A 15113-nucleotide genomic window follows, 5' to 3' on the forward strand; every position below is an offset into this window, starting at 1 on the left:
TAGACACTTTATAAGGTAGCTTCTTCCTTGGAGAAAACTTAATTTCTCTCATCTTCAGTTTTATTCCCTCTGGGAATTTTCATTGCCAACCAAAGTATTTTTAGAATTTTTTAAAAATCTATCAAAAATTTCAAGTTATTCCAATGAAAGTAAATAAAAAAGACTTAATGAAATAAAGCTTTAATTACAAGTGTGTATTGACAAATCTATATAAAAGAAATATAAACTGTGTTATATATATATATATATATCACAAAATAAATAAAATAATCAAGACTGAATTGAAATTCATAAAAAAATACATATTATAAAAATGTATTTGTAAACTTTTAACATATTATTGATATCTCTCTTCCATGTTCTTTATATTTAAATATCATCAACTTATTTAATAAAGAAAAATTGTTTTAGTCTCATTTAAAACAAATACACCCAAATATTTCTTCACTTTATACTGATTGGATAGTTACACTTATCTAATGAAACCTGACCCATATAAAATCTAATTGTCTGACTTGAACACAAATACAAACACAAGGACCTATTGAGTAAGCATGATGTGTAGAAATATGGAATGGATATGTTTAAGTGAATGAAAAATGTCTTTCTGACTGGAATTTGAATCCAGGTTGTACTGGATGAAATACTGAGAAATTGTCAGTATGTTCCGGAGTAAGCTGAGTGATAATATAACTATAACATCCAATTTTTTGCGGCAGAATTCATTAATAATTGAATTAATGAAATCAAACTTTGATCTGTCTTGAAGATAAGGCTTTTCCTTCACCAACTGTATTATCTCTTTCAATAACCCATTAATGTAATTGTGTGAACTATGGACTTACACAGTCCATGTTCTGAATTTAGTATTTTGGAAGTAAATATAATTTACCTTTTTTAGTTCCTCAAATATTTTTGGTTATACAGCATATATTTTATCTTTCATTATACCCCAAATGAAAAAAAAAATCAAATGCTGTAAGATCTAGTGATGTTGATGGCATTTCTCATCAGTTTCCACATAATTTTTCTGAAGGATAGTAAAAAGTAGATTATGTTAAAACTGTTAGTAATCTTTTTTTATAACTTGTTTGACTTTAGTAAGACAAGCAGTAATGAATTCTATTAAAAGTCAGAATCAATATATTTTATTCATTCGATTTATAGATAATTCTTTTTTCACAGAATATACTGAGAACTGAATATACTGTCAATAACAGACAATTCTATTTGTCAGCATGTGAACCAGTTGAATTTATTTCTTTTAAGATTAGTACAAGAGACAAAAATGTATTATGCTAGTTTTTTTGTATTACATTAGTTTTTTTATTTAAAAATTTTTAATTTGAAACAATTTTGAATGTATACGAGTAGGAAATCTTTTTCAATTGTAATAATGCCACTAAACTGTGTTGCTGTAGTGATAACTTTGTACACATTAAATAAACCTTATTTTAAAGTAATTAAATGTTAACACGTTGAAGATGTCACGGATTTACTATATATTATGTAACAGATGATTTGGTAATTAACAAAACAGCATTTGTTTTGTTTCATAACAAAACACATATTTGTAAATATTCTAAAGTTATTCTATATTTTTTTTATTACTGAATTGTAACATTAAATTGCAATATGAATATGACACCTGCAGTACCTGAAAAATAAATTTATTTATTAATAAATAAGGTAAAAAAAAAATTAACAAAATATAATTAAATTTAAATAATAAATTATTGGTTATTAAGTGTATTCTTCTCTCCTTAGAAAATGCTAAAACATAAATATCATAATATTTAGCAGATATTCATAAATATATTCTTAATTCAGCCAAATTAATGTACTTGCAGTAAATGGTAAACTGGGAGAAATAGTCAAAATATAAAAAACTTTGCAAGCAAAATTCTTTGTAATTGGTCTTTCATTATTTCTATCTGATAAACACTTTAACTTATATTATTAACTAGCCATCTTGCTGGCTATAAGAGGCGTTTTTCCTTTCTATTAAAATAAAGCAAAAGCTTGATAAATTTTTTACTGGCCAAGCTTAGTCATCATTTAAACTTAGATCTCAGTAATTTGATTGCAATAGTTTTGTAAAACTCGAATCCTTTATAAAAATACTGACCATGTAATAAAATTTATTGTAAAGATAATATTAATACAACAGAAACTATAATAGAAAGCTAGTCTAAGTTAAAGTGAAATATAAATTTGTAACTCTTTCAGAATGTATAGAAACACTCTCAATTATGTTAAAAAACTAAAATAATGGGTGATTCTCAAATAATGATTTGCACTTAAAACTAGGCAAATATTGTATTCTACCAAAGATATTCAACATCAAAAATGGCCTTCAGAGAATTATTAATATAGTTAACCACTAACATAAAGTTATCCAAACAATATTTTACGGCAATATCCATTCATGGAGGCTACTACTTTTTTATATTTTATAAGAAAACACTGGATTCCAGCTGACAATTTAAGTTTAAAAAAAGAAAAGAGATAAAACAGTTATTCTAAAAAGCCTTTTATCCTTTTCTTAGAGAAACAAAACTACATATGACATATTAATATTTATCTTATTTTCTTTTTAAAAGATATTTACAACAAAGCAAAAGAAAATGAAATCTTCAAAAAAAAAAACACTTTAAAAATGAAGTACTGGAATCTCTGTATGATATGAAAAAAAAATATCCCAATTTTGAAGTGCTGCTATCACAGATTTTCAGAAAACTATGGAATTACAGGTTACACTGTCACTCAACTACAACATAAAATGTAGAAATAATATTAAATTTCACATTGCAGACTAACTTACTGTAACCCAAGAAAATGTCTGTGAGAAAAGAAAGAAAAATTTGTTTAATTATTTTTTGTTAATTTTTCATAATTATTGTAGGCAGATATGTTCAATTAGTAGTCAAGTTTTTCGTTTTTTAATAACTATCTTATTAAGCGCTTTTTCTTCGTTCCTCTAACTTCAGTATATAACTTCTTTACAAGTTTTTTTTTTTTTTTTTTTTAGAACTGCAACTTTTAAACAGAAATTTGAATGTTAATGAATGATAGTGTATGTAACTTTATAAACATTACAGATTCACTCACTCTTGTAATTTATCAAGGGAGTGAGCAGGGCTGATGGGCATGGCTGAGGTTGATTATATCAGCAACATTACTTCTTGGAAGCCAGAAGAAGGAAGCAGCAATGAATCTCAGCTAGCACTAGTAATACATTTCCTTTTACTGAGCACATTTTTCTGATATATCTCAAGAATAATGAAGTTTTCAAAAAAATCAAAAGAGGCAAGATGAGTTTCTTTTTTATTGGTTTATGCAATACCATCATTAAAATTTGAAAACTGTAATTTTTAACATTTTTTCCACACTGTAAAAGTCCTCCCTTCCAGATAAGACAAAGTTAAGTTACTTCCAGACCAAAGACCTGTTACTGCCCTAAAGGGGTTGGATCTGTAAAGCTACAGAAGGGGTACAAACAGACAAGTATTCATAACAGTTAAATTCTTACCGCTCCTCCTGTGCAGGTAGTTGGGTAATAAATTGATCTTGGTTGAGGAAAAACTTTTACAAAATGTTAAATTATGCTACTAATCATTTAGTGTAATAATGTTCAAGCAAAAAACTTACAGAAAATCATTTGATTCTAATCACACAGGAGGTGGTGCCTCTTTAGTATAATTTTTTAATGATGAATAGTCTGTTTCAGTTAAGGAAACTATTATTATTTTCACGTTATTAAAAATGTTGTAAGTGATACATAAATGAGCATAATTATTATACATAAACTGATAATAAACATAAAGTTCAATGAAAGAAAGTGATAAAAAAATAATTTGTATCAGGAACATGGTAAGCCCCAGTTAAGCCCTCAATTATTAAAAATAAATGATAAGAATTTTTTTAAATTCATTAAATTGTATGGATTTTATTTTATGGAAAAATAATTTTGGATAGAATATATATAAAAAATAAAAAGTGATAAATGGTTGCCACTAAGAAATTGTTAATAATTAAATATTGTTTTTACCCAGTTTTTTAATATTCAGCTGGTATTAAGTGGATTTCTATCAAACAGTCTCAACAGTGCTTTACAGTGATTAAATTCAATTGTATTTATTCTTATGTACAATGAGTATGTCATATCTCTAGCAACAGAATAATGAACAAAAGATTCCAATAGACTAACCAATGTCTCCAGTTGTTAGTTTATGCTACAGTTAAAATTATTTAGGCAAGATATCTTCCTCCCACAGTCATAGACTAGGATGATTTTTTAGTGAAAGTTCCGTTTATTAATCCTTTGATCCTTTTCTGGAATCTGAGATGTCAAAGAAAATCTGTCACCTGCATTTAAAAAAAACTTCTTGGCCCTTAGTAACCTAGATCTCTTAAGATTTAATACCACCACCATTTTTTAAGATGAGTTTACCTGACTGACAGAAATCTGTTCATTCTACAAATGAAATACTAATTTATCTGAACATTTCTTAAAAATATCATACCAAATCCAACTTCGACCTATTTTTGGAGAAATTAGAAACCATAGGGAAATTTACATGTTATTTCGCTGTTACAAAATATATGTAAAATATTATTTCTCTATTACAAGTCTCATGTGTTAAAAGAAGAAGGGACTGAAGAACGAGCATAATAAAATGCAAATCTTATTTTTTATTCTTAATGGTTAAGTTATGTCAAAAACAGGAATATTATTTTAATCATTATCTGAAATTAATGAAAACATCTGTGTAAAATATAAAATATTTATGAAAAATTTGGCAGATCTTAGTTAAGATCATGGTTTTCAAAGTGTATCTCAAAAATTCTATAAAAGAACTCTTTTATTTACATTAAATTTTTCACAGATCTGGTTAAAGAGCATCAGAAAGTAGAAGATTGATGCATCTTCTATAAGTGGAAAGAAAAGTGCTTTTAAGTTACAAGATATTTTCTTTAAAAATACACTGGTGAACTACACATCTTGAAGAACATCTACTTCAAGTTAACCTTATAACCTTCAAATATCTGATTTAACAGTTATTTTCTTCTTTAATATTAGTTTCACATTTTTCATTATACCATACTACTGTACATATAATAAAATTCATCTGAAGATCTAGCTGAATAGTTTACTTTTTACTTGAAAATATCTGCAAGGCAATTTAATTCTGGAGATGGAAGTGTGTGTTCCTTCAGAAAGTCTCATCAAATGGAAATCAGTTTTTTTACAATACTCATTTAACCTAATCAATCTAACAACATTAGTCAGTAATGAAGTGCTCTCAAATTGGATTGGAACTTTTCTGATCTTCTACAAATTTGTTGGTGGTACATAGGTGCAAGTGAATTCCTTCTTTAGATCATAAGTAAATGTCATTCATGGTCATAGATCATCCTTCTTACTACCAACTTTTGACTAAGAAAATGTCTAATTGGAATCCAAAGCTCCAGAAAATCTGCATTTTATTTTATTCTCGCTTAAGAATCATCTTTCTGATGATTCAAGAATGCCTGTTCAAAGTTGAACTCAGTTACCTTTTTTAGATCATCCGAAGATATATCACAAATAACGATAGATGATGATCATAGATCATCCTTCAAACTATCCATTTTTGTTACATGAATAAAATTAATGTGAAAAGATGGAAACTATAATCAATTACAATGATTTAGAATTCTTTTAATGATTTGCTTGTTATTATTTATTTAGTATTATAATCAAATTAGATAAGTTAATATGTAATGTGACTACAATTCATTTAATTTTTATTATTGGGATACCATTAGGTAAGTTTATTTCCTATTTTTGTGGATACAATTTAAATGAAAGTTTTCGATGCATTGATGTGGTTGTGAGATAGGTCTACAAACCAGTACCAATCAAAAGTCAAGCACTTAAACTGTTTTACTCCATAACAGCAGATCTGATGCTCTATAATAGTTTCTTAATCCGTTTTTTAGCAAAGGTAGATTAATGTATTGTTGAAATATATTTCACTGAACTAAACTGCTAAATCATATACTTACATACACAATATTTAACAATATAAACAAATAAAAAAAATAAAATATATAATACAACTTAATTCATTACTGGTTTTCTCTATTAACTAAATAAATAACTTTCTTTATTTTACCTTCAATAAAAAACTTAAATCCAGTCCATATAATCCAGCTGGTTCCAATTTTAATGGTTTCATGGTGGAAATTAAAAACATCTTTATGCTGCGTTTGAACCATAATGGTTTATTTTGCCATGAACATAACACTATTGCATTCCATAAATCATCACTCTTTTTCCAGAATAGGTTAAAAAAGCACAATTAATTATAAAATAAATCTATAAATACTACATAATATTATACATAATGTTACATTGAATTCTAAGAGTGCTTAACTTCACCCAACAGGAATTTAGAAATTTGGCTTATTGAGCAGTTATAAGAAATAAATTCTCAAACAGATGTCTACTGAGAACCTTCCTTCTTTAAATCATTCCAAGAATACGTCAGTTGTGCAGGTTCTTAAATCCTCAATAAGGATTGAGTGGGGATCAAATGTATACTTGCTGAACTCAAAATAAGGAAGAAGGGATCTAAGTTAGGGAAAAAGAGTTTAGTGCAAAAATAACTGTTGTATGAGGTTAGTTTATCGTATACAGTGATTGGTTTCAAGCCCTGTACCAAGTAATTTCTGATAATTCACCCAAATCGGGACAGATCCAGGGCAAAGTGGTAGGTTAACAAGGAACATTTTGGGTGGATTATGTTTACTTGATAAAAAAATCTTAATTTTCTTAAATTTCTTAAAAAGGCAAACTAGGAAGAACCCCAAGCTCCATAATGGTCATACTCCATTACTAGTAGTAAGGCTTGAAAACCACTAACTGTTCAACCAGAAACTGATGGGAATATATACCAGGTTTATGTTTTATATTTGGGCCACACTTTTTTTTTTATATATTGTTGTAGATGGTTCCTATTTATAGAGCTAATTTTCAGTATTATTATTTTCATTGAAGTTACAATTTATTTACTGCCTTTGCTTATTTACAACATTCTCAAAAATTAAATATTTTACAAGATGTTTAGCAAATATTTTTGTTTTCTGAAATCTTTATATTTTTTATATTAGGGTTTTTTGCTATTTTTCTTCATTAGAGAAGTCTCAGAAGTTATTTAATGGGTGACATTGAGGCCAGTTTTTATAAGTTTGTAAAGTAAATCAATTTTGCAATTTTTTTATCTTTGACACCAAAGTAGGAGAAACTATTGATCAGACTCAACTCAAACCTAAGCGTTTTCAGACCTTATTTATACTAATTTTTTTTTTTTTCATTATTTTCAGTTAGAATACGTCTGTGAAGTTTTACACAATCGGTATAGTTTTATTTTCAATCATCTTTTTTAAATTACCATTAGTATTCTTGATAAAAATCTATCTTAATTTTATATGTTATGTAACCTTGTAGCTGGTATTCCAATTTCTCGTCTAAGTTTCAAACGATAATATATTCCATTTATGTTTTATTTTTATTTGTAATATTTATTGCCTTATAATGACATAAAACTGATCAACCTCAAAAGCATACAAACAAGCCATTTTTTAATTTTTTTTTTCATGACAGAATAGATTTGTATTAATCAAATTATTTATTATTTTAAATAAAATTATCAACTAAACATCCAAAGTATCATAATTCTATGTTATAAAAATAGAGTCATCTGTAACAGTGCATTTCATCATATGATTCTCAAACAAGCAGAATCCTTATTCTCTTACACTGGAAAGCATACTTTTTAGATTCCATTTAATATATTAATTCTATATCCATTACAACTGTTAGTGATCTGGTAGCAGATACAAGTCATATTTAATCATATAACAACTTTGCTCAAGAACAATATTATCTCATGGTAAGGGTAGAAACTGTTTTCCTTTACTATCTTCGATATGTAGAATTTATTGTTACATATCATATCATCATCATATTATCAGATATGTTTCCTCTCAGACGAAATATATTTGACAATATTCAAAAGTTAGCTAGTACACTCTTCTGAAGGCTCTGTCATTTTGTTAATCCATCTCTTTGTGGTCTTTCTCTTGGCCATCTTCCACCTTCAAATTCAACTATATTTTTTTCAACTTTCCCTACATTCAAAACTCATTACTTGGCAAAGCCAATTTAATCAATCTTACGTAATGTTTTCCATTCATGTTTTCCTATTCCTGCTACTTTAGAATATACATTTTCTATTTTATCATTCTTTGTTTTACCAATCCACTGTTTGAATTTTTCCTTTTCTTTTCGTTTGTCTATAGTCAAACATATAGACAAACATCTTAAATCGAAATTGGTACACAGTATGCCTCCTACAAAACCTCCTTAAATTTCTTTGGTATATTACCACTAAAAAAAATAAATTCTCCACATTTTCGGATTTTTCTTGACAACTTCTATATTTACTGTTCTACTTTTTCCAGAAAAAAAAGTATAATTATACAAAAAATGTATTTAATTTATACAGAAAATATATATAATTTATCCCCTCTACCATTATAATGTCTCTTTTTGTTTTTATTCCACTACTTCAGATGATTCTTATTGCTCATCTTCATTACAATTTGCGAATTATAAAAAACCTCAGTAGAACTTGTTCTTAAATACATACAATAGTTGTATTATACCTATGTATTTAATATTAAATCATTCTATTATGTTTTTAACAATTTTTTTCATTTATACAATAAAAATTTTCCTTACCTTATTAATTAATAGTTGTCCCATGATACAAATCATTCCATAACAATTTAATGTTGATATATATGCCATAAAATATTTTTCTTTTCTTGAAACTTCATTTTTCTAGGGAAACAATTAAATTTCTTTACAACTCATTAAAGTAAAAGTTTAAGGGCTTTTTAACAGATTTAATAAAGCAATTCAAGTTTGTTATATGTATTTTCAAGCATTATTCCTCATCAAATAATTCTTTTTTATTTTGTAGAGGAATTTTCTTCGGTGAATTTTCTGATAGTTGCCTCATTGTAAGTTTTCCAAATTACTTAGATGAAACTTTTCTAAATAAAAAATTCTGTATTGTATAGAGAAAATTTGAAGATATGTTTTTTTTAATTATATATATCATAGTAAAATTTTTTTATATATATCTAATATCACAGTAATAATTAAAGTATTTTTTGGCCAAAAAATTAAGAAAATTAAAATTCTAAAAACTGAAGATAATAAAATTATTCATATTCCCTCATTTTAAAGATCTGAAGCTCACATTAAGTAGTGAGCACTTACGCCATTTTCTGTATCCCTTTTTTAATTATTATGAAGAGAAGCAAGTTTTTCCTTTTTGCATTTCTTATAAACAGTTTTATTTTATATTGTTTATAATTTAATTGCATCTTAACTATATATTAAAAATACAACCAATCCAAATAAAAAATTTTTTTTATTCAATTTTACTTTAAATTTTTACTTCACAACTATGTTAAGAATCAGTAAGTTTACCTTGCAACATATTGACTGGTGATTTATTGGTATATGGAATTTTCTACTTCCACAACTTCCACGGCAGAGGGTCTACGTAAAAACCCTCATCCAGGAGAGCCTTTGTCTTTGGAAGCGAAGAGGAGGAAAAGTGTAGAATTCAACAAAATGGAAAAGAAGGATAGAACTAATTTTCAAGCAAAAGTTAGTAAAATGATACCAAGATATATGGTGATAAATAAAAAAGAAGGTGACTTTACCAGAAGGGGGCTCTTTTTTGATTGCTTGTGGGATCACGGAAGCAGCAGGAGGACCTTTTAAGGAAACAACAAAGACAGCAATAGGATTATTTGTTGCACCGTCAACAACTTGCAATCATCACAGCTACTCAAAGCAAAGAAGATGAGACTCATCGACGTTGAAGTTGTCTTTAAATACTTGCAAGGGTTTTGTTATCTGCAGGGACCTGCTAACTGCACAGAGGAAGAAATCATTGAAGAGCTTCATAAACAAGTTTTTGCATGTTGAAGATTGAACAAACAACGCAAAGTCAGGTCATGCTCCAACCCAAGTGTCCGGAGAAGATAAAAGCATCGATTAGATGTTCATCCATTCATCCAAACTCCACTGCGATGTTTTGGGTGCGAAAACTTTTGAAATACAGCAGTGCATGTACAAGGAAACAAATCTGTGTGTGTGATAAGTCATTGCAACCTGATGACTCATGCAGAGACCCACCTGTATGCGTCAATTGCCATGGAAAACACTCACAAGATTGCATTACTATCCAATTTATAAATAAAAAATAGCAATCCAGGAATTGAAGACCATACAGAAGGTAAACAATTATGATGCAAAGAAAACTGTACATTGCCGAAGGCTGTGTCTTGTGCTCAAGTTGCTTCTACTCCAACAGCCACTACAGCTCCTTTTAAAGCAAGAGACATTATACCTGAACTAGCACTAGGATTAGCGAAAATGGTCAAACACATCATTGATGAGAAATTGAAAACAACACAATTTAAAGAAACAAGTCATAAAAACTGCTACAGAAAGTAAAGGATGTTACTAAAACAACGACTTCTTCTCTGCCAAGGATTGAGCTTTCGACCAGTTCTGAAGTGAGACCAAATGAAGAGAAAGTTCAATGAAAGCCTGAGCAAACTGAATCACAAGTTAAAGTTCACATTGAGGAAGTCCAAATTCAGGAATTTATAATAAAGCCTCCAAAAGCACAGAGGCTTTTAAACGAGTGGGTGAGCACTTGTGCCACCCCACATGCTTTAGCGGGGAGTGCATCTAGTCTCAACTTTGATGCACTTCAGACTCCACCATTGGAGCCAGTATCATCTGATGCCAGCAGCAGGAAATAATCCATGTTCTATTACAGAGAATTAACTTATTATTAATACATTTTTATTTACTTGTCGGTCAGCTAGGGGGCTCCACTTCCTGGACCCCCATTGTGTTTATTATCCTCATGCTAGTGAGAATAATATTGCTAAATAATAATTAAAGCCTATTCAATTTATAAAAGCTATCAGTGTATTGTAATCTCTTATGAGCAACAGTTTGGTCATGCAACAACAGGACGTGTAACTTTCTGAAGTTCGCAGGTTTCTGAATAGTCGGCCTCCATCTTAAAAATAGTAGTTATAGTTGGTTACCAGTTCTTTGTACAGGAAAAAAGTATTTTCTACTACAAACATCACGAGGAAGTGAACTTATTTTGTTCACTTTTATTATTTTACATTTTTAACTTTCCTTTGTGGAACAGTTTGTGAACAACATAATCTAAAGAACATACTTGTATACAGTATTTATATCTTTTCTCTCTTGACTGTATATATACAGAACAGATTGTTCCCAGCGGAGACTCTGGAGCAAGCTACATACAGTTGCTCATGCAACTGCCTTTCCAAGTAGAGACCAGCCATTTGAAGCATTTACCCTTGCGACTTACTTGTTATCAATGAAAAACCAACTTTTAAGTGGAAACTGGAGATAGTTGAAAGTAAGGGGCAAGTCTAAAGGAATTTATGCCATACACTGCACCTTTAAAGGTACATTTCTCAATAATCGAAAGAGATATTGAAAAAGCCTGTGAACTTATTTTGTAGAAAATTTTATTTAAATACTGTAAGTCATCTCCAAATTCGATTTGACAAAAGTAAACTTGAATATAATTGCAATGAATGTAATCTGGTTGTTACCACAGGGTATTAAAGTAGCCACCATCCTTAAACAGTGAAATATTTCATAACAGCAATAATCCTATATTCTTTCCAGGTATAAAAGTTATATTGATGCATAATTTCAGCTCAATCAGCTGAGTAGTTTCTGCATGAAAGTGTAACAGACTTATAGAAACCACTACATTTTTATTATATATATATATATATATATAATAGATAATAAAGTCATAAATTATTATTAACTGATTATATATCGGTTTATTGATTAACACTTCTCTTCATTTTTAGTTAATAGTGAGAATTCAAAATAATTTAATTATATTTAATTTAGTCAATAATATAAAATATTAAAAATTTAAATATTCAATAATACTCTGTCACTGGTTCCCGTTATTTATTTTGCTGAGGTATCAATCTATTAGGAAACAGCAAATTAAAATACTTGTTATTATAACTAATTAGGTATAAAACTTTGTTTTTCTGATACAATAGAGCAAACTTGTCCATTTTCTTCAGTATTTCATATTGTACTTTATAATAATGTATATAATAAAGCTTATATTTACCTGGAATAAACAGTATAAATTAACACTACAAATTAAGGATACAAACTGGTTAAAAACTAATAAGGACGTGCTCAAAACCCTGTTGATATCCTTTCTTTTCCTGAAATGAAATAAAAAAATAAAAAATAAATAAAAATGTATATCTATACTAAATAATGGGTAATGTAAATTTTAGAGATCAATGTGTAAATTTAGATTGATTGTAATGATTTTACTGACAAATACTATATAAGTTTCTTTGTTTTATATACACCCATATATATATTTGTGTATATATTTGTGTGTGTGTGTGATGAGAAGAATAAATTTTTATGGCTTATGAAAAAATGTCAAACTTTATCATGATTCAAACCCAGATTTTTTTGGATTAAAGCCATGTAGATTGAAAAATTATAATTTTTCACAAGCATTATTTCAGTTCGTTAAAATAGGAATAGAATTAATTTTTCCAAAAAACAAAGTAGTACGTAAAAGTAGAAAAAAAGATTAACAGGATTACGTCCCCATAAAATAAAAGTAAAATATTTTTCTTATAAATTTGTAAAAAAATTTATTTTCTGCAATTTTTATTTCTCAAAATATTTTCAAACATTTTTTCACCTTGACTAAACATTAAAAGAAAAAGAAAATACTTTTTTGAAGGAAAAATTCCCTTTCAAAATGTAAAAATGATTCTTATAAAAGTTGTTTCATTTCCTTTAATTATGAACCATGAAAAACCCACATCTTGATTTAAAATATGTATTGGAATTCCTTTTTATAAAAGATCTTGTTCATTAAGGATTAGATTTATTTTTTTTTTAAATTCAGTAACATAAATAATACATATATTAAACAAAATTGAGGTGATAAAATACTCATTTTTTTAAACTTAATTAAAACCTTTTAGGTTATTTACTGGTAGTTATATTTTATATAGCTGAACTGTGTCAGTAACCTTGGTATGTTCACATCTATTTTTATTTTAGTGTCAGTTCCCCTCATTTTTCTCTGTATATTTCAGTTTAATATTAAAAAAATATTATTACATAAACATAAAACCAATTTCAATAACCTGAGTTTTTTGAGGACTGATGAAAAGTTATAAGAAGTTATTTCTCAATAAAAATAAAAAAAAAAGAATAATAAAAATTACATAATATCAACCGATGTATTTTTAAAATATATAATGTAAAAAAAATTTTGGTTTTAAATCGTCCAACTGGTATGTACATCAAGGAAATGAACTACTGGTTAGAAAATAACTGTTCTATTTAAATTAGTATAATAACTAGAATGATTGTTAATGGGTCTCCTTGTAGAACATTCTATTTTACTTCCTTGTACAAAGTAAAGGAAGTATTGTGATCGCGAAAAATTTCGGTTTCCAGATTTCAATGGAAATATCCATTTTGTCTAGTTTTGGCGTGATGTCTTTACGTATGTATGTATCTTGCACAACTCAAAAATGATTAGCTATAGCATGTTGAAATTTTGGATTTAGGACTGTGGTAATATTTAGTTGTGCACCTCCCCTTTTGATTGCAATCGACTGAACCAAAGGTGTCCAAAAAAGCCCAAAATCCAAAATATTAGGATTTTGAACTTTATTTTACTGCAGTAAAGCCCTCATTGAGAGCTTTTCAACAATATATCATTAGTGGTACTTATTTTCATTGGTTTAGAGTTATAGCCAAATGAAATTTTAATTAATGAAATATTTGGATCTTAGAAGGGGAAGGCTTATCGGTTTGAATCAAACTTTATCTCCTTTTTTTTGGCTTTTTTTAAAATTTATATATTGATTTATTAATAATTATTAACCTCTGATTGTAAAAACATGTTTACGATGAATAACAATTCAATAATAATAATAATAAAAAAATATCGGAAGTTATTAATGAAACAAAATGTTATGTCCTTTTCATTTAAAAAAAAAATGTGTTATATGTAATTTAAGAGGTGTACAAGGAAGTCATGCGGGCCCATATCAGATTTTTCTTGAAACCTACAATCTTTGCTACCAAATAAGGGTATTGTGGTACACCTTTCTAGTTGAAATATCATTGAGCGTACCTCTGTTTTTAATTCTTACAGCACTTTTCTCCCAAGAGATTTCATTGTAGGTTTATACATATTCAGATGTAGATGTGTGGAAATTTAGCTTGTATTGAGATTTGGCTTAATTAAATTCAGCGAGAATAACAGTAAGAGGTTTTTCATGGTGACTTTATCAAAAAATTCTTATGGTGAGTTAAGTATCTTTAATAATTCTTTGATGAATGTCTTTATTTGAAGCTGCAAACAGAGAAATATTAAAAAAATAGATTCTTTTCTTTTGTAATTTAAAAATTATAGTGAATAAATCTAACTTTAATAAATATATATAACTAATTGCATTTCATTTCATTATTAGCAAATAAAGAGTATACCATAGGATTGAGTTGCTTAAAGGAATAAAAATTTGAAAAATATGATATAATTCACACACACTTACTGTATCACCCTTAAATGCTGTTGATAAATATTTCTCATGAAGTTTTTTATTTCTAAATTATATGACTCCATTTTTAAAATTGATTTATCTTTTCTAGTTTCATTTAATATTTGGATGTAATTATCAATATTTAAAATTGTACGACTTAATAATTTCAACTCATATGATATTTGCACCATTGATATAGATATAAATAACAACCATGTTGCAATAGCTAAACATGAAATAGTGTAAATTATTATTTGAATTATGAAATTTAATATTAATGTAATTAAATTATTGTCTATTATAATTACATTAAACGATGGAATTGGTGTATCAATATTATTTAAATCTATTTCAAAATT

General features: G+C 27.6%; 1 protein-coding gene across 1 annotated transcript; it reads right to left on the reverse strand.

The window, feature by feature from the left end:
• Window positions 1-353: 353 nt before the first annotated feature.
• Window positions 354-14861, reverse strand: LOC142333224 (odorant receptor 49a-like). The gene is made up of 5 exons (XM_075380212.1): window positions 14767-14861; window positions 12291-12390; window positions 8792-8893; window positions 6162-6317; window positions 354-1657 (listed from the first exon to the last, which is right to left on the reverse strand). Exons 1-5 carry the CDS (start codon window positions 14835-14837, stop codon window positions 1589-1591), a joined length of 498 nt encoding a protein of 165 aa, XP_075236327.1. The 5' UTR covers window positions 14838-14861; the 3' UTR covers window positions 354-1588.
• Between the last annotated feature and the right edge of the window lie 252 nt (window positions 14862-15113).

Source organism: Lycorma delicatula, chromosome 12 (assembly GCF_047948215.1).
Source record: "Lycorma delicatula isolate Av1 chromosome 12, ASM4794821v1, whole genome shotgun sequence".
Lineage (NCBI taxonomy): Eukaryota > Metazoa > Arthropoda > Insecta > Hemiptera > Fulgoridae > Lycorma > Lycorma delicatula.